Source organism: Lissotriton vulgaris, chromosome 6, assembly GCF_964263255.1.
Source record: "Lissotriton vulgaris chromosome 6, aLisVul1.2, whole genome shotgun sequence".
Classification (NCBI taxonomy): Eukaryota; Metazoa; Chordata; class Amphibia; order Caudata; family Salamandridae; genus Lissotriton; species Lissotriton vulgaris.
Genome location: NC_141694.1, coordinates 1903121952 through 1903137598, shown reverse-complemented (window position 1 = coordinate 1903137598; position 15647 = coordinate 1903121952). Strand labels below are relative to the sequence as shown.

The 15647-nt window shown below is 42.0% G+C and overlaps 1 protein-coding gene across 1 annotated transcript in view; it reads right to left on the bottom strand.

Annotated features, from left to right (window-relative positions):
* Positions 1–1304: 1304 nt before the first annotated feature.
* The window catches only part of LOC147709859 (uncharacterized), a 49112-nt gene continuing 34769 nt past the window's right edge, over positions 1305–15647 (bottom strand). The window contains exon 2 of the mRNA XM_086928311.1: positions 1305–7140. Within this exon, the coding sequence (XP_086784437.1) occupies positions 4503–6737 (2235 nt within the window). The 5' untranslated portion in view covers positions 6738–7140 and the 3' untranslated portion in view covers positions 1305–4502. The remainder of the gene's footprint in view (positions 7141–15647) is intronic.

The following is a 15647-nucleotide window of genomic DNA, read 5'->3' as shown; positions in this document are numbered from 1 at the left end:
CAGAACTATGCACAAGAAAACAGGATGTTGTTGATGTTGGTGATAGGGAGGTTAGACCTTACACCCTGGTCACAGAACTCAGTCAGAAGAACCCATAATCCAATGACCGTCTAGTCTACCTACCTAAGTGTCTCGGTGGAATTTGTTAATAATTTTGGAGCTGTTTTCTTTGTACAGATGCTCTGTGGATCCTATGCGTTTAGCTCTGAGTAACTGAGAATAAGGTAGGTGACGCTTGAGACTGGGTTGATGAATGCTTTTATGGTGCAGGTAGTTGTTGCGGTCTGTTGCTTTGGTGTAGATGGAAGTTATGAATTGATTGTCACATACTCTGATGAGTACATCCAAGAAAGAGATTTCAGTCTTACTTAATGTGTGATTGAATTGAATACGTTCATTCACTGTGTTGAGTTCATTGATTGCAGACAAAAGTTGAATCTCGTTGCCCTGCCAAACAAGGAAAATGTCATCAATGTACCGGAAATATGCACACAAAAAAGGTTGCCATTGGGAATTTTGAAGAATGTGTTGTTGTTCAAATGCGTACATAAAAAGGTTAGCATATGCTGGAGCAGCACAGTTTCCCATGGCTACTCCAGACAGTTGAAGGTAGGGTTGATAGCACCTCAGGATCCAGGAGGTGAACACCCGGTGCACTTATAAGATTTGTACTTTCGGTTTCACCATATAGAATACCATAACTACATTGGAGTGCAGCGATTATTTCCCTTTGTTGTCATAGTTGAGCCATACTTATTGAACCCAACAACCACACACCAGGCCTTTCCATCACAGAACTTCTCCAGAGGCTTAAAGTGTAAGCCTTGTTTAACCAATATGGCCACTTCCTTAGCCACGGAGGAAGAGTAATAGAAGTATAAGCTCCAGCTATTGGCAAAATGATTTGCTCTCACAGAAGCAGCATGCTACATCCACCTAATGTCTATTGACTGGTCAATCACCAGTCGAGCCTTGTGGTTATCATTCACCCCACTCACATTCCAGATAGGTCATGCGACAACCACCTAATGTCTATTGAAGTACACGATCACCAGTCGAGCCTTGTGGTTGTCATTCACCCCACTCACATTCCAGATAGGTCAAGAGACACCCACCTAATGTCTATTGAAGTACACGATCACCAGTCGAGCCTTGTGGTTGTCATTCACCCCGCTCACATTCCAGATAGGTAGTCTAATCTTACATCCAGGGCTTTCCTCAGTCATTTTTGTTGTGTCTGCAGTTTTTACTCCGTCTTCCCTCTAAGCTCTTCTGTCAGATCAGGTGCATGTCTGACATCAAACCCCTGTGCCACCTGTGTTCTAGTAACAGCTCTCCCAACAATCCCCTACCCACATTGCATGAGTAACCTTACCAGAGCTTTATAGTCTTGCCTCGGGATGGCTAAACTAGCATCAATCACATTGTTGTACAGACTCATGTGATGCTCTGCAGTGTTAGATATAACAGTAGTGTTAGAAGCCCGTCCTTCTTGCATATCGATGAGAGATGTAACTTGTCTTGAGACTGTGGGTGGTTATTCGAGGATTAGTAGCTACTGAATTCTGTATGGGGGAGACCTTTTCTGACTCACACACTGACTGCCTCCCTCTTTTACAATCTATAACGCACAAGAGCAAGTCTTGCTCTCTGCGAAACTAACAGCAGTTTGCCTTTCATGAACAAGTGAAGAGAAGCATCCAGATTTTTAATATTCTCCATCCAAGTGTCACTGTCTTCAAGATGGTGAAACGACGACCTATCATTTGCCCCCTTTTGTCCATTCAAGGACTGAGGATTCATCTTCGTATTCTTCCTGCTGTGGCTCTTCGGTCACCAGATGGGTCCATACAGATCAGTAACATGTTTTTTTATCATTGTTACTAGCTGGGATCCCAGTTGGAGGCCAGGTCGGATGGGAGTGTGGTAAAATGCTGTTGCATTTGTCATTACAGTTTATTATTATTTATTTATTTATTTGCAGAGTTTTTTAAAGCATGAACATACACCCATCAGGGTATCAAGAGTACTGTGCATATAGCAGTCAGGGCATACAAACAAGAACATACAATGCAAGAGGGAACATGCAGAGAGCAATGTAAATAAAAAAAAACAGGTTGTTTTTTTTCTAGTTCATGGGCATAGTCTGAATGGACATTCAAGCGCTTTAGTAACGGTATAAGAATGATTGCAGTGTTCAAACATCTAGGACTGCATTTGGTACTTTCGGCAGATGTTCATTTATTGAAGATGGGCATGTTTAACAAATTCACCGTACAGAAGTAGAAAGAATACAATTATTGATACATGTGATATAGGAGATTGTAATCACTGCTGTAAGTAGAGGCCTCTTATGCAGATTGTCCAGCAAACTGTCTAGCAAGGTCTGTACAAACGGTGGCAGCTTCTGTCCCTCACGAAACCATAAACCTGATGCACACATACTTTGGGGGATGCAAACCTCTAAGGCCAGTGGTATCTGTCTTCCAACCGACCTCCAAACTCCACTTGTCATCTCCAGGGCAGGATTGCTATTGATCGAAAGGAAATGTCAACAACAAACAGCAAGAACATAACATCCTAGATAACAAACTGAATGTCTTTATCAGAAATGTCCCTAAAACTTTGGATACAAGCTCTAGAAGGCCTTGCAGAACAAATATCACTTTACTGAGTGAATAGGCAGAGTGAGGTCTTATCACAAGATGGCCAAAATTGTCCTTATACTACAGTAGGCTGGGAACAAGGAAATAAATCTAGCTGTTGATTTCTATAGCATTTGCATTTTGTCGAAGTTTGATGCTCTCTGGAGTTTGCATCTTTTAATCTCTGTCGGATAGGGGTAAGGTGGGACCTTTCCTTGAATAATCCTTTGGCACCTACGATGACATCCACTTTTCTGTTCCTTTGTTCCACATTTTGTTCAGGTAGTTCGTTCCGCTCTATCTGTGTCAGGTGTGGATTTTTTTAACGTAGCAGCTGATGACTATTTCAAATGAAAGACTTCAATATCAGTACTTCTTAAACCGGGGTGGCCATTTTGATAACTTATCAGAGAGCGTTTGGCAGGAAATGCTCTTTCACGTTTATAATATTTAAATGGCTTCTCCCTGGTGTATAATTTCTGAACAAGCATTAGCTATTCCTTTGTAATGAATGTCTTATCGCACGGAAGACAGATATAGTTTCTAACTGGAATACATGTAGACACATCAGGACCCTCCTGTGAGAAAACATTTGCAAGAACAAGGTGTTTCTACCATGTTGATCATCTGAGCAATTCCTGGCCACACATATTGCTTCAGTTACTTCCCAGTGTGGATTTTCAGATGTTGCATTAATAGTCCTTTCGGTGTGCAGTGGTATGCATTCTCCACCATCATGACTTTCTACTCTGTGTTGACTTACTGCTATTGTATCAGCTGTGCCCGGCCAATAAATTAATTGTCATGTTCAGTACATTTATATGGTCTCTCCCTAGGGAGGGCTTTTTGACGATGTGTTTGGTCTTTCTTTTTTAATAAATGCCTGTACGTATTAGTTGTGATATGCGTTCTTTGTGTCTTGACTTTCTTCACTTTGTGGACTTTGATATTACATTAGCTGTGCCTTACTAATAACTGCGTTGTTAAATTGAGTGCAGTCATATCATTTCTATCCCATGTGATCTTCCTGATGTCATGCTAGTTTGCTTTTATAACAAATGCCTTGTCACAGTAAGTGCACTGATGAGGTTTCTCTCCTGTGTGGACTTTCTGATGGTTTGTGCTGTACCCATGTAATAAATGCCTTGTCACTTCTGTACATTGAAGCAGTTACTTCCAAGAATACTTTGTCACATTCTGTACATTCAAAGAAATGTTCCTCAATGGGGGCATTTGATGTTGTTTTTAGTCTCCCTTGCTAATAAATGCCTTGCCTCATTCCATGCAGTCTTCAGTGTGGACTTTTGATGTTGCGTTACCTCTCCATTTCTTATGAATATATTGTCACTTTCAATACATTTATATGGTTTGTCACCTGTGTAAACATTCTGATGTCATTGATTTTGTTTTTGTAATGAATCTTGTAACATTCTGTACATTAATATGGTTGTTCCCTAGTGTGGATTTGTTGATATTGCATTAACGTATTCTTCCTGTGGACTTTATTACATTCTTAGCATACATAGGATTTCTCTCCATGTGGAGTTTCTCATGTTCCTTCGGCTCTCCAGTTGTTATGAATGCCTTCTCACATTCTGTACACTGATATGGTTTCTCTCCTGTGTGAACTTTCTGATGGGCAATTACATTTTGCTTTCTAAAAAATACCATGTTACATTCAGAGCATTCATATGGCTTCTCTCCAGTGTTGAGTTTCTGATGTATTTTTTAACTTTGCTTTGCAATAAAGGCTTTGACACACTCTGTACGTTGATATGGTTACCCCCCAGAGTGAACATTCTGATGTTGTTTTAGCTGTCCATTTGCTATAAATGCTTTGTCACACTCTGTACATTGCTATGGCTTCTCCCCAGTGTGGATTTTCTGATGTTGTTTTAGCACTTCATTTGTTGTAAATGCTTTGTCACACTCTGTACATTGATATGGTTTCTCCCCAGTGTGGATTTTCTGATGCCGTTTTAGGTCTCCACTTTGTATAAATGCTTTGTCACACTCTGTACATTGATATGGCTTCTCCCCAGTGTGGATTTTCTGATGTTGTTTTAGCACTTCATTTGTTATAAATGCTTTGTCACACTCTGTGCATTGATATGGTTTCTCCCCAGTGTGGATTTTCTGATGTTGTTTTAGCAGTCCATTTATTACAAATGCTTTGTCACAGTCGGTGCATTGATATGGCTTCTCACCAGTGTGGATTTTCTGATGTCGTTTTAGGCCTCCATTGGTGATAAAAGCCTTGTCGCATTCTGTACATTCATATGGTTTCTCACCAGTGTGCATTTTCTGATGTTGCTCCAGGTTTCTATTTGAAATAAATGCCTTGTCACATTCAGTACATTCGTATGGTTTCTCCCCAGTGTGGATTTTCTGATGTCGTTTCAGCCTTCCAATTGTTATGAATGCCTTGTCACAATCTCTACATTGATACGGTTTCTCGCCAGTGTGGATTTTCTGATGTTGCTTTAGGCTCTCCTTAATCCGGAACACTTTATTACATTCTGTACATTCATATGGTTTCTCTCCATTGTGGACTTTAAGATGTTGCTTTAAATCTCCATTTGTTATAAATGCCATGTCACACTCTGTACATTGATATGGTTTCTCCCCAGTGTGGATTTTCTGATGCCGTTCTAGTGTTCCATTTGTTGTAAATGCTTTGTCACACTCTGTACATTGATATGGTTTCTCCCCAGTGTGGATTTTCTGATGCCGTTCTAGTGTTCCATTTGTTGTAAATGATTTGTCACATTCTGTGCATTGATATGGTTTCTCCCCAGTGTGGATTGTCTGATGTCGTTTTAGCACTCCATTTGTTATAAATGCTTTGTCACACTCTGTACATTGATATGGTTTCTCCCCAGTGTGGATTTTCTGATGTCGTTTTAGATCTCCGTTTGTTATAAATGCTTTGTCACATTCAGTGCATTGATATGGTTTCTCCCCAGTGTGGATTTTCTGATGTAGCTTCAGCTCTCTCTTTGTTATAAATGCTTTGTCACACTCTGTACATTGGTATGGTTTCTCCCCAGTGTGGATTTTCTGATGTCGTTTTAGATCTCCATTTGTTATAAATGCTTTGACACATTCAGTACATTTATACAGTTTCTCCCCAGTGTGGATTTTCTCATGATTCTTTAGCTCTCCATTTGTTATAAATGCCTTGTCACATTCTGTACATTCATACGGTTTCTCCCCAGTGTGGACTTTCTTATGTATCATTAGGTTTCCATTGGTAATGAATGCCTTGTCACACTCTGTACATTCATACGGTTTCTCCCCAGTGTGGACTTTCTGATGTTGCTTTAGATTATTCTTCCTTCGGAACAATTTATTACATTCTGTACATTCATACGGTTTCTCCCCTGTGTGGACTTTCTGATATTTCATTAGGTTTCCACTGGTAATAAATGCTTTGTCACTTTGTGTACATTTATGTGGTTTTTCGCCTGTGTGAACCTGCTGATGTACTTTTAAACTTAGCTTTGCAATAAATGCCTTGTCACACTCTGTACATTGATAAGGTTTCTCCCCAGTGTGGATTTTCTGATGTTGCTTTAGATTATTCTTCCTTCGGAACAATTTTTTACATTCTGTATATTCATACAGTTTCTTCCCTGTGTGGACTTGCTGATATTTCATTAGTTTTCCACTGGTAATAAATGCTTTGTCACGTTGTGTACATTTATGTGGTTTTTCTCCTGTGTGAACCTGCTGATGTACTTTTAAACTTAGCTTTGCAATAAATGCCTTGTCACACTCTGTACATTGATAAGGTTTCCCCCCAGTGTGGATTTTCTGATGTTGCTTTAGATTATTCTTCTTTCGGAACACTTTATTGCATTCTGTACATACATTTGGTTTCTCTCTAGTGTGGACTTTCTGATGTTGCTTTAAATTTCCATTTGTTATAAATGCTTTGTCGCGTTGTGTACATTCATATGGTTGCTCACCAGCATAGATTTGTAGATCCTGCTCTTGAATTTTCCTCCTTCTGAACACTTTATTATATTCTGTATATTTATATGACTTTTCCTCTACGTGGACACTCTGATGCTGCATTAGATCTTTCATTTCAGAGAAAACTTTTCCAAGTTAGTCCACCAATATGACTTTTCTCCAGTATGAAGTTGCAGATGTCGCACTTGCTATTTCTCTGCCGAATAAATGTTTTGTGACATTCATATGGTTTCTCTCCGATGTGTTCTTTCTGACACCAGGTTATCTCTTCCTTCGTAATGAGCACCTCATAAGGCTTGCTTCAGTATGTCGGTGTGGTATATCTTCTTTGTGTATCATCTGAAGCCTAAGAGTCAAGTACAGACCTCATTGGTCAGTTTTGGTTTTCTGTTGTGATTTTGGCGAGGCATTAGCCTTCAAGGAAAGAGATTTCGAGATATACTGTTTTTACATCACTTCCTAATCGATTGATGTTTAATGGCTTCATCGTTTTCGTTTATCACTACATTTATTTCACCTGTTAGATTAAGAAAAAGAAACACTGAATAACCTGAAATGCAGGGTCCATCACAAAAATCTATTGTCATTTAATTGTCCCAATTGATAAGTAAGGTGAAGAAATTCTGGATTACACTTTCAATGTAAAAATGCAATCAGCAGAGTAAGGGTATACAACCCTTCTGTTTTCCCCTTCTATCGAGGAGTGTGAACTCAAGGATTAACCAAGACCCCAGAGAAGGTTGCTTTTTAAGCGAATGAGACCCTTTCCCCTATGACAAACTACAGTGTTAAATTCATAGCGACAAGATGCCTCCCTAGTCCAGGGAATGCTTCTATTATCACGCGACCTAACAAATGAAACAAGATGGAGACTTTTCCAGTGAATGGACCATGCAACACAGAGCATCACAATAACGGAGGAAAACATAAGCAACTGCTGCAGGGAGTCCTTGATACTATCAGAGAGCCTGGGCTAGGACCCGGACATGAAATCTGAGCATCCTCCACATAGTGTAACTCCAGAGATCCAAGACTCTGACCAGAGCTACACAAGGAAAAGGAGGTTTACAACCATTTTAAACACACATTGGCAAAGTCAATAAGTCTCACCTTTTAGGCGTTTTGGCTTTCCCAATGCAGAACAACATTAGAAAAAAAAGAAAAACAGAGAGACTATGATGCATCTTCTTTTTCATAATTCGGTAGGTTGGACGACATTTCTCCACATATGCGCACACCTACAGATTGACACATGCACTTTTATCTGTGTTCAGTCTGGTGTTAGCCAAGACATTTTATTTTACACAATTACATGCATTATATACCTACTTAAAGGGGCTTTCAGCTGTCCTTCAATTGGTCGGTTGTTGTGCCATTCACATTTTGCTTCCATCCACTACAGAATATAGCATGGGGCAGTGGGTCTGCCTACTTCAGTCACTGGCTAACTTCACTCTGAGTGACAGCATTTTACTCTTTCACAAGCAGGTAGTTTCCCTCCGTGCCAGTGTTTATGTTTGTACTTAATTACATTAGTGTTGCCGGTGCGGTTCGAGCTTCATTTTATAGCAGGACGCTTTCTACCAGCTTGTCACAGCACAGGACACATTTCAGCTTTATCAGCTTTATCAGTACCTGCCTCCTGCCAATGATGTTGTAAATTCCTTTTGGAGCCGCCTTTGTTTATCAGATTGCTGCTATATCAGAGTATACCAGATGGTGTCCATTTGAACCTATTCTTTATAAAGTAACTCACTTTTTAGAATGCACACAATGATATGCAATTATACCTGCACTCCTGTCTGTATTTTAATTGAGGACTACAGCTCTGATTGTAAGCCAACTTAGTCTGTATGTCCTGCTTGTAGGTCTTTATAGTTTGCTTTCAGTGTTTGTTTGTTGTGCGTATATAGATATTTAACTGTTGTATTACTAATTGAATCTGCACCATCTATGTTTGCAATCCTATCTGTCTACCTCTGTCTGTGTTTGTGTCGATCTACCCGTCTCACTGTCCATCTATATATGTGTCTACCTGTCAATCCATCATCCTGTCTATTTATCTAGTATCCCTCTATCTACTGTCTTTCCTGCTATCTATGAGACTTCTATCTTTGCAACTCCATCAATCTTTTTGACTTCTATGTCTCTTTGCAAAGATATTTATCTTTGCAAATCTGTCATTCTATTTGTCAGCCTATCTATCTTTTCAGGTGTATCTGTCATATCTACAAGGTTATCTCTATCAATCGGTCTATCCAATCCTGAATCCCTATCTTTACGAGCTGCTCTGTTTTGCAAGCTTCTCTATTTATCTATCTTTTCAAACATCTCTATCTATTTGTAACAAAGATTTCCTAAAAAGCATTCTCAAAGGCAAGAGGATGGCAGCCAACACCAGACCAATTTTTTGTTAGGTTGGGTGTTGAACCTTTCGATTTTATCAAGTTGATGTATTACACACTGTTATTTATAGTGGCTTCAGTCAGACTTCATCTATAAGTCTGTTTTATCATTCACATTTTTTATTATTTTTTCCTTTGCTTTTAGAGCTACGAGGGTCCGGAATCTTCCTCAATAGTAACCTTTTGCAAAAACCATGTCTGAACAAATCAAGCCTTGACAAAGTCAAAAGGCTGGTGACCAATGACAGATCTGTAAGCTTGGATTGCAGCATTTATAGTGCCATCCACTAGAGCGGCAACAAAACGTGCCTTCACGCCAGGACTGCAGCATTTGTAGTACCATCTGATATAGTGGCAACGAAACATTGCTTCAGACCAGGACTGAAGCATTTATAGTGTCACCGACTAGAGTGACAACAAACGTGGCTTCAGGCCTCCCTGTGTAGCCTGGTTTTGAAAGACAATTACAAGGAAAAAGAAAAAAATACATATGGAGCCCCATGCCCTGGAACAGAAATCCCTGGGAGTTTGGAGGTGGGGGAAGGAGAGGGGGGGGGGGTATTTGTTTTTTAAATAACTATATTGGGAGTGAACTCACTATTCCAAACTTTTCATACGAGTTTTTGATCCCAATGCTTGTTTGTTCTTGCATTTAAAAGTGATGATATCTTCTAAAATCTGTATCTCCAGAACCCTCAGGTGGATTTTGTTCATCAAGGTCTCTAAAAATTCATAAAATTATAATTTATATCTAGGATTCAAAGTCTTCTTTCGTTCATGTGTCGTTGTTTTCTTAGTTAATTGTTTGGTGCTGTTAAATGCTTTGGACATCAGGGCTTCTTTACAAGCCCTTGTCGCCGCCGGTGTGTCACTTTTTCCCACATTAAAAGTGACGCGCTAGTGGTGCAAAGGCTTGTAAATAAGCCCCATAGATCCTCTGCTAGCCTTTACTGCTCAAAGCCCCAGTTACCCAGGGCGGGGCTTGAGGTTAAGTAACCAAGCCTGACTGGACCCAAGATGGTATTTGTGAGTGTTCTGTGTGATAAGGCCCCACACCCAATCCTCACATTGATGGCAGCGGTGGGATCCAGAACGTGTGTTTAGCTGTAGCTTACAATTAATAAGTCAGTGACCACTGAAAGAAAACATCTAAGTTGACAATGAGAATAAAAAGAATTCTGAGGCTACTAAGTTCTGTTACAAGGCACCTGATTTCCAAGAAGAAAAGTTACAAAGTTTGCAAAATGTTTAACCAAACGTCTTCAAAGATGGAGAACAAGGAAGTTGACTTGTCCACCTTCCCCACATTGATGATCAATGAACTAAGATGTCACACTTGGAAATTCTCTTACCAAGTTTGGTGCACTGGAGTGGTTCCCAAATTTGGTTCATGAAGGTTCTGGTCTGTCCCAGGTATGGGTGACCCTATCCGCTAGCCACAGTGCTGCCGGCATTGTAACACCAGAGCAGACTGTGCCTTCCAGAAGGAGTCCCAAAGAGGAATAAACCCTAAAGGGAAAAAACTCTCACTGTCAGTGCAGACTCCAGGAAGGAAAGGGTTGAAAGGAGATGACCAAGAAAAAGACCAGAGGAAACCAGCAAGGAGAATGGACCTGAAGACAGGAACTCCAGGCAAATGCAGAAGGCTTCAAGCAAATCCAAAAAGCATTGGCATAGCCAATAGGTCTCGTGTTTTGGGATCTTATAAGTATTTAGTTATGCAGCACAATATCCTTGGTGCAACAACATCAACTGTTGCATGGCTAGACACTTCTAAGGTCCCAAAGGCAAGACCTATTGGCTATGCCAATGCTGGTTTAGGACTTTGTGCCCTGAGGGAGCCGAAGGGGTAGTGTGTGTTGTCAATGGGGTCAGGTACATTGGGCAGAGTGCAGTTGGGTAGTCTGTGAACAGAGGGGGGATTGTTCAAGCAGAAGGCACAGGGAGCCGATTTGGGAGTCAGTGAGATGGGAACAGTGTGAGAGCAGAAGGGGCAAGGGGCAGAGTGGAAGTGTGAGAACAGAAGAGAGGTTGTGTGCATACGAAGGGCAGTGTGTGAGCAGAAGGTACAGTGAGCAGAAGGTTCTGTTGTTGAACTGAAGGAGCAGGGTGCAAATTGGGCAGCGTGTGAGAAGAAGGGTCAGGGAGCAGAGGGAGTAGAGGAGGAGAACAGGGTCAAGTATTAGCAGAATAGCCAGGAAACAGCGTATGGGATGGGGCATGTTCCGAGGGAAGGGGCAGTGTATGACCAGTAGTCAGTGAGTCAGCAGAGGAAGCAATGAGTGAGCAGAACTGGTAGGGAGCAAAGTATCAACAAAGGAGGTAGTGTGTAGACAGAAAGGATAGGGGCATGATGCTGTGGTAATCGTTATATGTGAGTATACAAGTAGTTTGTGGGCACAGAGAGCAGTGACTGGCCATAGGTTTTCTAACTGTATATCCAGGGCTTTAAGTGGGCCAGGTCCTGCTATTGCGGAGACTGTTCTCTATCAGACTCTCCATTTTTGCCCTCACCATCAGGGTGAAAAAAGATCTTAACTCGACAGCTGTACATCTCTTCATTGCCTGTGGTACAACTTCAAAGACACTCGTTATAGTTCTTGCAGTCTCATCCTTTCAGAATTTAAACAGTTTCAATATTATATACAACAAAGCCATTGTTGTAGCTGATTTATCTTATGCAACTAACAACCATCGACAAAGCCAATAGTCCCGGCTTTTTGTAGGTGTAATGTTACTTTTTGTATTCTATATCTGGATGCAATGACAAGCAGCAAAATACTAGTCGACTGGTACACTATGCCAAGCACAGATTTTTGGCATATGTGTTTTGAAGCTGCGCCCTTAATTACATCGACCACGTCCCTTTGAGAGAGCCCCCCATTCTCAGTTTTTTGATCCCACATAAACCTGTGTATATTCTTAAGGGTTTATTGTATTTAAAAAATAACCTTGCCATTCCTAAAATGGATAAGATTTAACACATTTCAAGTCGATAAGCCTGTCAAACTCAGACCCCATCAATAATTTTATGCACTCCGCTACCAATGTCTATTTTTTAAATGTGTGCTTGCCATGTGGGGTATTTTCCCTCGTGGATCATCGGCCCTGTACAAAACTTTATACCAAGCCTGCAATCCCAAAATATAGCAAAGTCCCAAATTGCCTCTTCCAACAAAGCCTGTCGGCTGACCTACATACAGTTATTTCCACCGACAGCTGAGAGACAACTGCTTGGAGCTTTATCCAGGTTGGGAGGCAGGGAGAGCAGGGCAGCAGGAGTTGATTGGACGGAGCACAGAGGGGGGGCACAGGGGCGGAGAGAGGCCTTGAAGGTAAAGAGAAATCTGGAGAGAAAGAGAAGGCGACTCAGGCCTAGATCGAAGTGAGCACCACTTAAGGGTGAGATCTCACCCGCCTCAAGGTGTTGAGTTTCTATCCCATTAAACTGCTGGACCAGAGCACATAACTTATTGTTAATGCCACTTAGAAACAGCAGGCTTGTAGTGTGCGCACTAGAAAAAAACACTGCCCAACCACAGGAAGGCTACGAACAAGCGGTGTTAGTGGACAGGATCTGAGTGGAACGACGAGCCATACCTTTTTAATTTTTTTATTGAAGAAAAACAGTTACCCTACTTGTGAAAAAGGCAAAAATCCCAGGTGGTTAATTTCAAGAGATAACAAGCACAAGCTCGCGCGGCAGCAGGAGCTGGGGAGAGAGAAGGAGGCTGGAGCGAGCGGCTGGAGCAGCGAGAATTGATAACATATGGCGCTGCGCGCTCACGCAAGTGAATCGCCACACGTGCACGCGTTGTCATTGAAGGCAATGGAATACGTGCACGTTTTTGGCTGAAAAGCCAAAGCGATGGCTAATGGTCTTTTTGCCTATGCAGTGCATGCGCGCTGCATAGACGAGACCTAAAAAGGAACAGGACGCGCCAACAGGAAGCGAAAATATACCAGACAGGAGCAGAATGCACTGATAGGAGCAAGACACACCAGCAGGTGCAATGAGTGTTGCAACACAAGGAAATAAAAGATTCTGCCCTTTATATACCCATGGACAGGAAGTGATGTAACAGGAAGTAAGTAGTTGTCATCTTGGATAGGAAAAAAGGAGTGAAGGGAAAAGGAAAGGCCGTTATCTTAGAATGGTAGACCAAAACCCCTACCATAGCCTTCTGGGAACAAGACTGTGGAATCATGGGAGGAAAGGCAAGAAGATGGACCACATATAGAAGGATTGAAATCAGTAATATTGTTCAACAAGCATAATGTAGGAGTATCAGGGCCCCAGCAGAGCTTTTATATTGCAAGCCATAGTTCCAAGACTGGAGCTGCAGAATTCCTGAAATGCCACAGACCCTACTACGGACCGTGGCGTGGCCGACACAGATAAGAAGAAGACCGGCCATCGCGTAGAACCCCGACATGCCCGTGAAGAAGAGGAAGGCACCGGGGGATGTGCAGTGGCCCACAGCAGCACAGCAGGCAGCGTCACAGGCTGAACCACGGCCCGCAACACAACATAAGAGTACTGTGCAAGGAGAGGAAACTTTTCCTTGGCCCTGAGAACACGGGAAGGAGCCAGAAAGAATCAGGCTCAACTGGAGGAAGAAATCACCCTTGAGAGACGAAACTATCCCAGTTGACATTGAGAATAAAAAAAAATCTGAGACTACTAAGTTCTGTTACAAGGCACCTAGTTAAAAAGAAGAAAAGTTACAAAGTTTGCAAAACGTTTTGCCAAATGTCTTCAAAGATGGAGAACAAGGAAGTTGACTTGGCCACCTACCCCATATGGAGGATCAATGATCCCCATATTGAGGATCAATGAACTAAGATGTCACAATTGGGTCTTCTCTTACCAACTTTGGTGCACTGGGATGGTTCCCGACTTTGGTTCTTGAGGGTTCTGGTCTGTCCCAGGATTGGGCGACCCCATCTGGTAGCCACGGTGCTGCCGACATTGTAACACCAGAGCAGACTGTGCCTTCCAGAAGGAGTCCCTAAGAGAAACTCTTACTGCCAGCGGAGACTTCAGGAAGGAAAGGGGTGAAAGGAGATGACCAAGAAAAAGACCAGAGGAAACCAGCAAGGAGAATGGACCTGAAGACAGGAACTCCAGGCAAACGCAGAAGGCTTCAAGCAAATCCAAAAGGGAACAAAAAGCGCCAACAAGAAGCAGAAATACATCAGCCATTAGCAGAATGCACTGACAGGTGCAAGGACACACCAGCAGGAGAAAGGAGTGTCATTGCACAAGGAAATGAAAGATTCTGCCCTTTATATACCCATGGGCAGGAAGTGATGTAACAGGAAGTAATTAGTCACCATCTTGGATAGGAAAAAAGTAGGGAAAAGAAAAGGAAAGGTCGCCATCTTAGACTGGTAGAACAAAACCCTGGCCATTGCCTTCTGGGAACAAGACTGTGGAATCATGGGAGGAAAGGCAAGAAGATGGCCCTCATACAGACAAATGGAAATCGGTAATATTGTTCAACAAGCATAATGTAGGAGTAGGGGCCCCTGCAGAGCGTTTATAATGGAAGCCGCAGTTCCAAGACTGGAGCAGCAGAATTCCTGAAATGCCACAAACCCTACACCGGAACGCGGCGTGGAGCTGTGGCGTGCCTGACACAGAAAAGAAGTAGACGGGCCATCGCGTAGAACCGCGGTGAGCCCGTGAGGAAGAGTAAGGCACCACGGGCTGTGCAGCGGCCCACACCAGCAAAGAAGGCAGCTTCATGAGCTGAACCACGTCCAGCAGCACAACATAAGAGCACTGTGCAAGGAGAGGAAACTTTTCCTTGGTCTTTCTGCTGGAAAAAGCCCTGAGAACCTGGGAAGAAGCCAGAAAGAATCAGGCTCAACTGGAGGAAGTAATCACCCTTGAGAGTGGGGATGAAGAAGAGGGCAGTATCCATTCTGACCCAGAGGTAGAACCTGAGAGGGTGATCCCCTCAGAGAGATCAAGAAACGTATGCAAAGGACACTAAATACATATTAAACATTGTTCAAGAGAATGATTTTGTTCAAAATTCCAATTTACTCATGACTCTAGATGTAGACACCTTGGACACAAACATTCCTCAGTTTTAGAGATTTTACGGAACAAGGTACCATTGGACTCCATCTCACCCATAGACTTTATACTTGATTGCGCACATATGGCCCTTACCCAAAACTACTTTCAATTTGAGAAACAATTCTACCTATAGGCACACCAGACATCAATGGGCAGAACCTTCACCCTAAGCATAGCACGTGTTTATGTACAACATTTTGAAACCATGCTTATCCTTAATAGTGACAACCCATTCAATACCAACATACAAATCAGGAAGTTACATTTTTGTTACCTGGAAGGGGAATGAAGCCGAAGCCTCAGATTTCACCAGATGGATTAACACAAGAGATAAATTCTTAAAATTCACTATAACACGGGACAAGAAGTCGATATCTTTCCACGATTCGAGCATACAAGCACACATCACCAGCCTAAAATCCGAGGTGTGTTATAAACGGATATACTGTAAAACCTTCTACGGTATGATAGTTTCCACCACAAATCACTGAGGGATAATTTATCAGGAGGCACATTCCTAAGATTAAG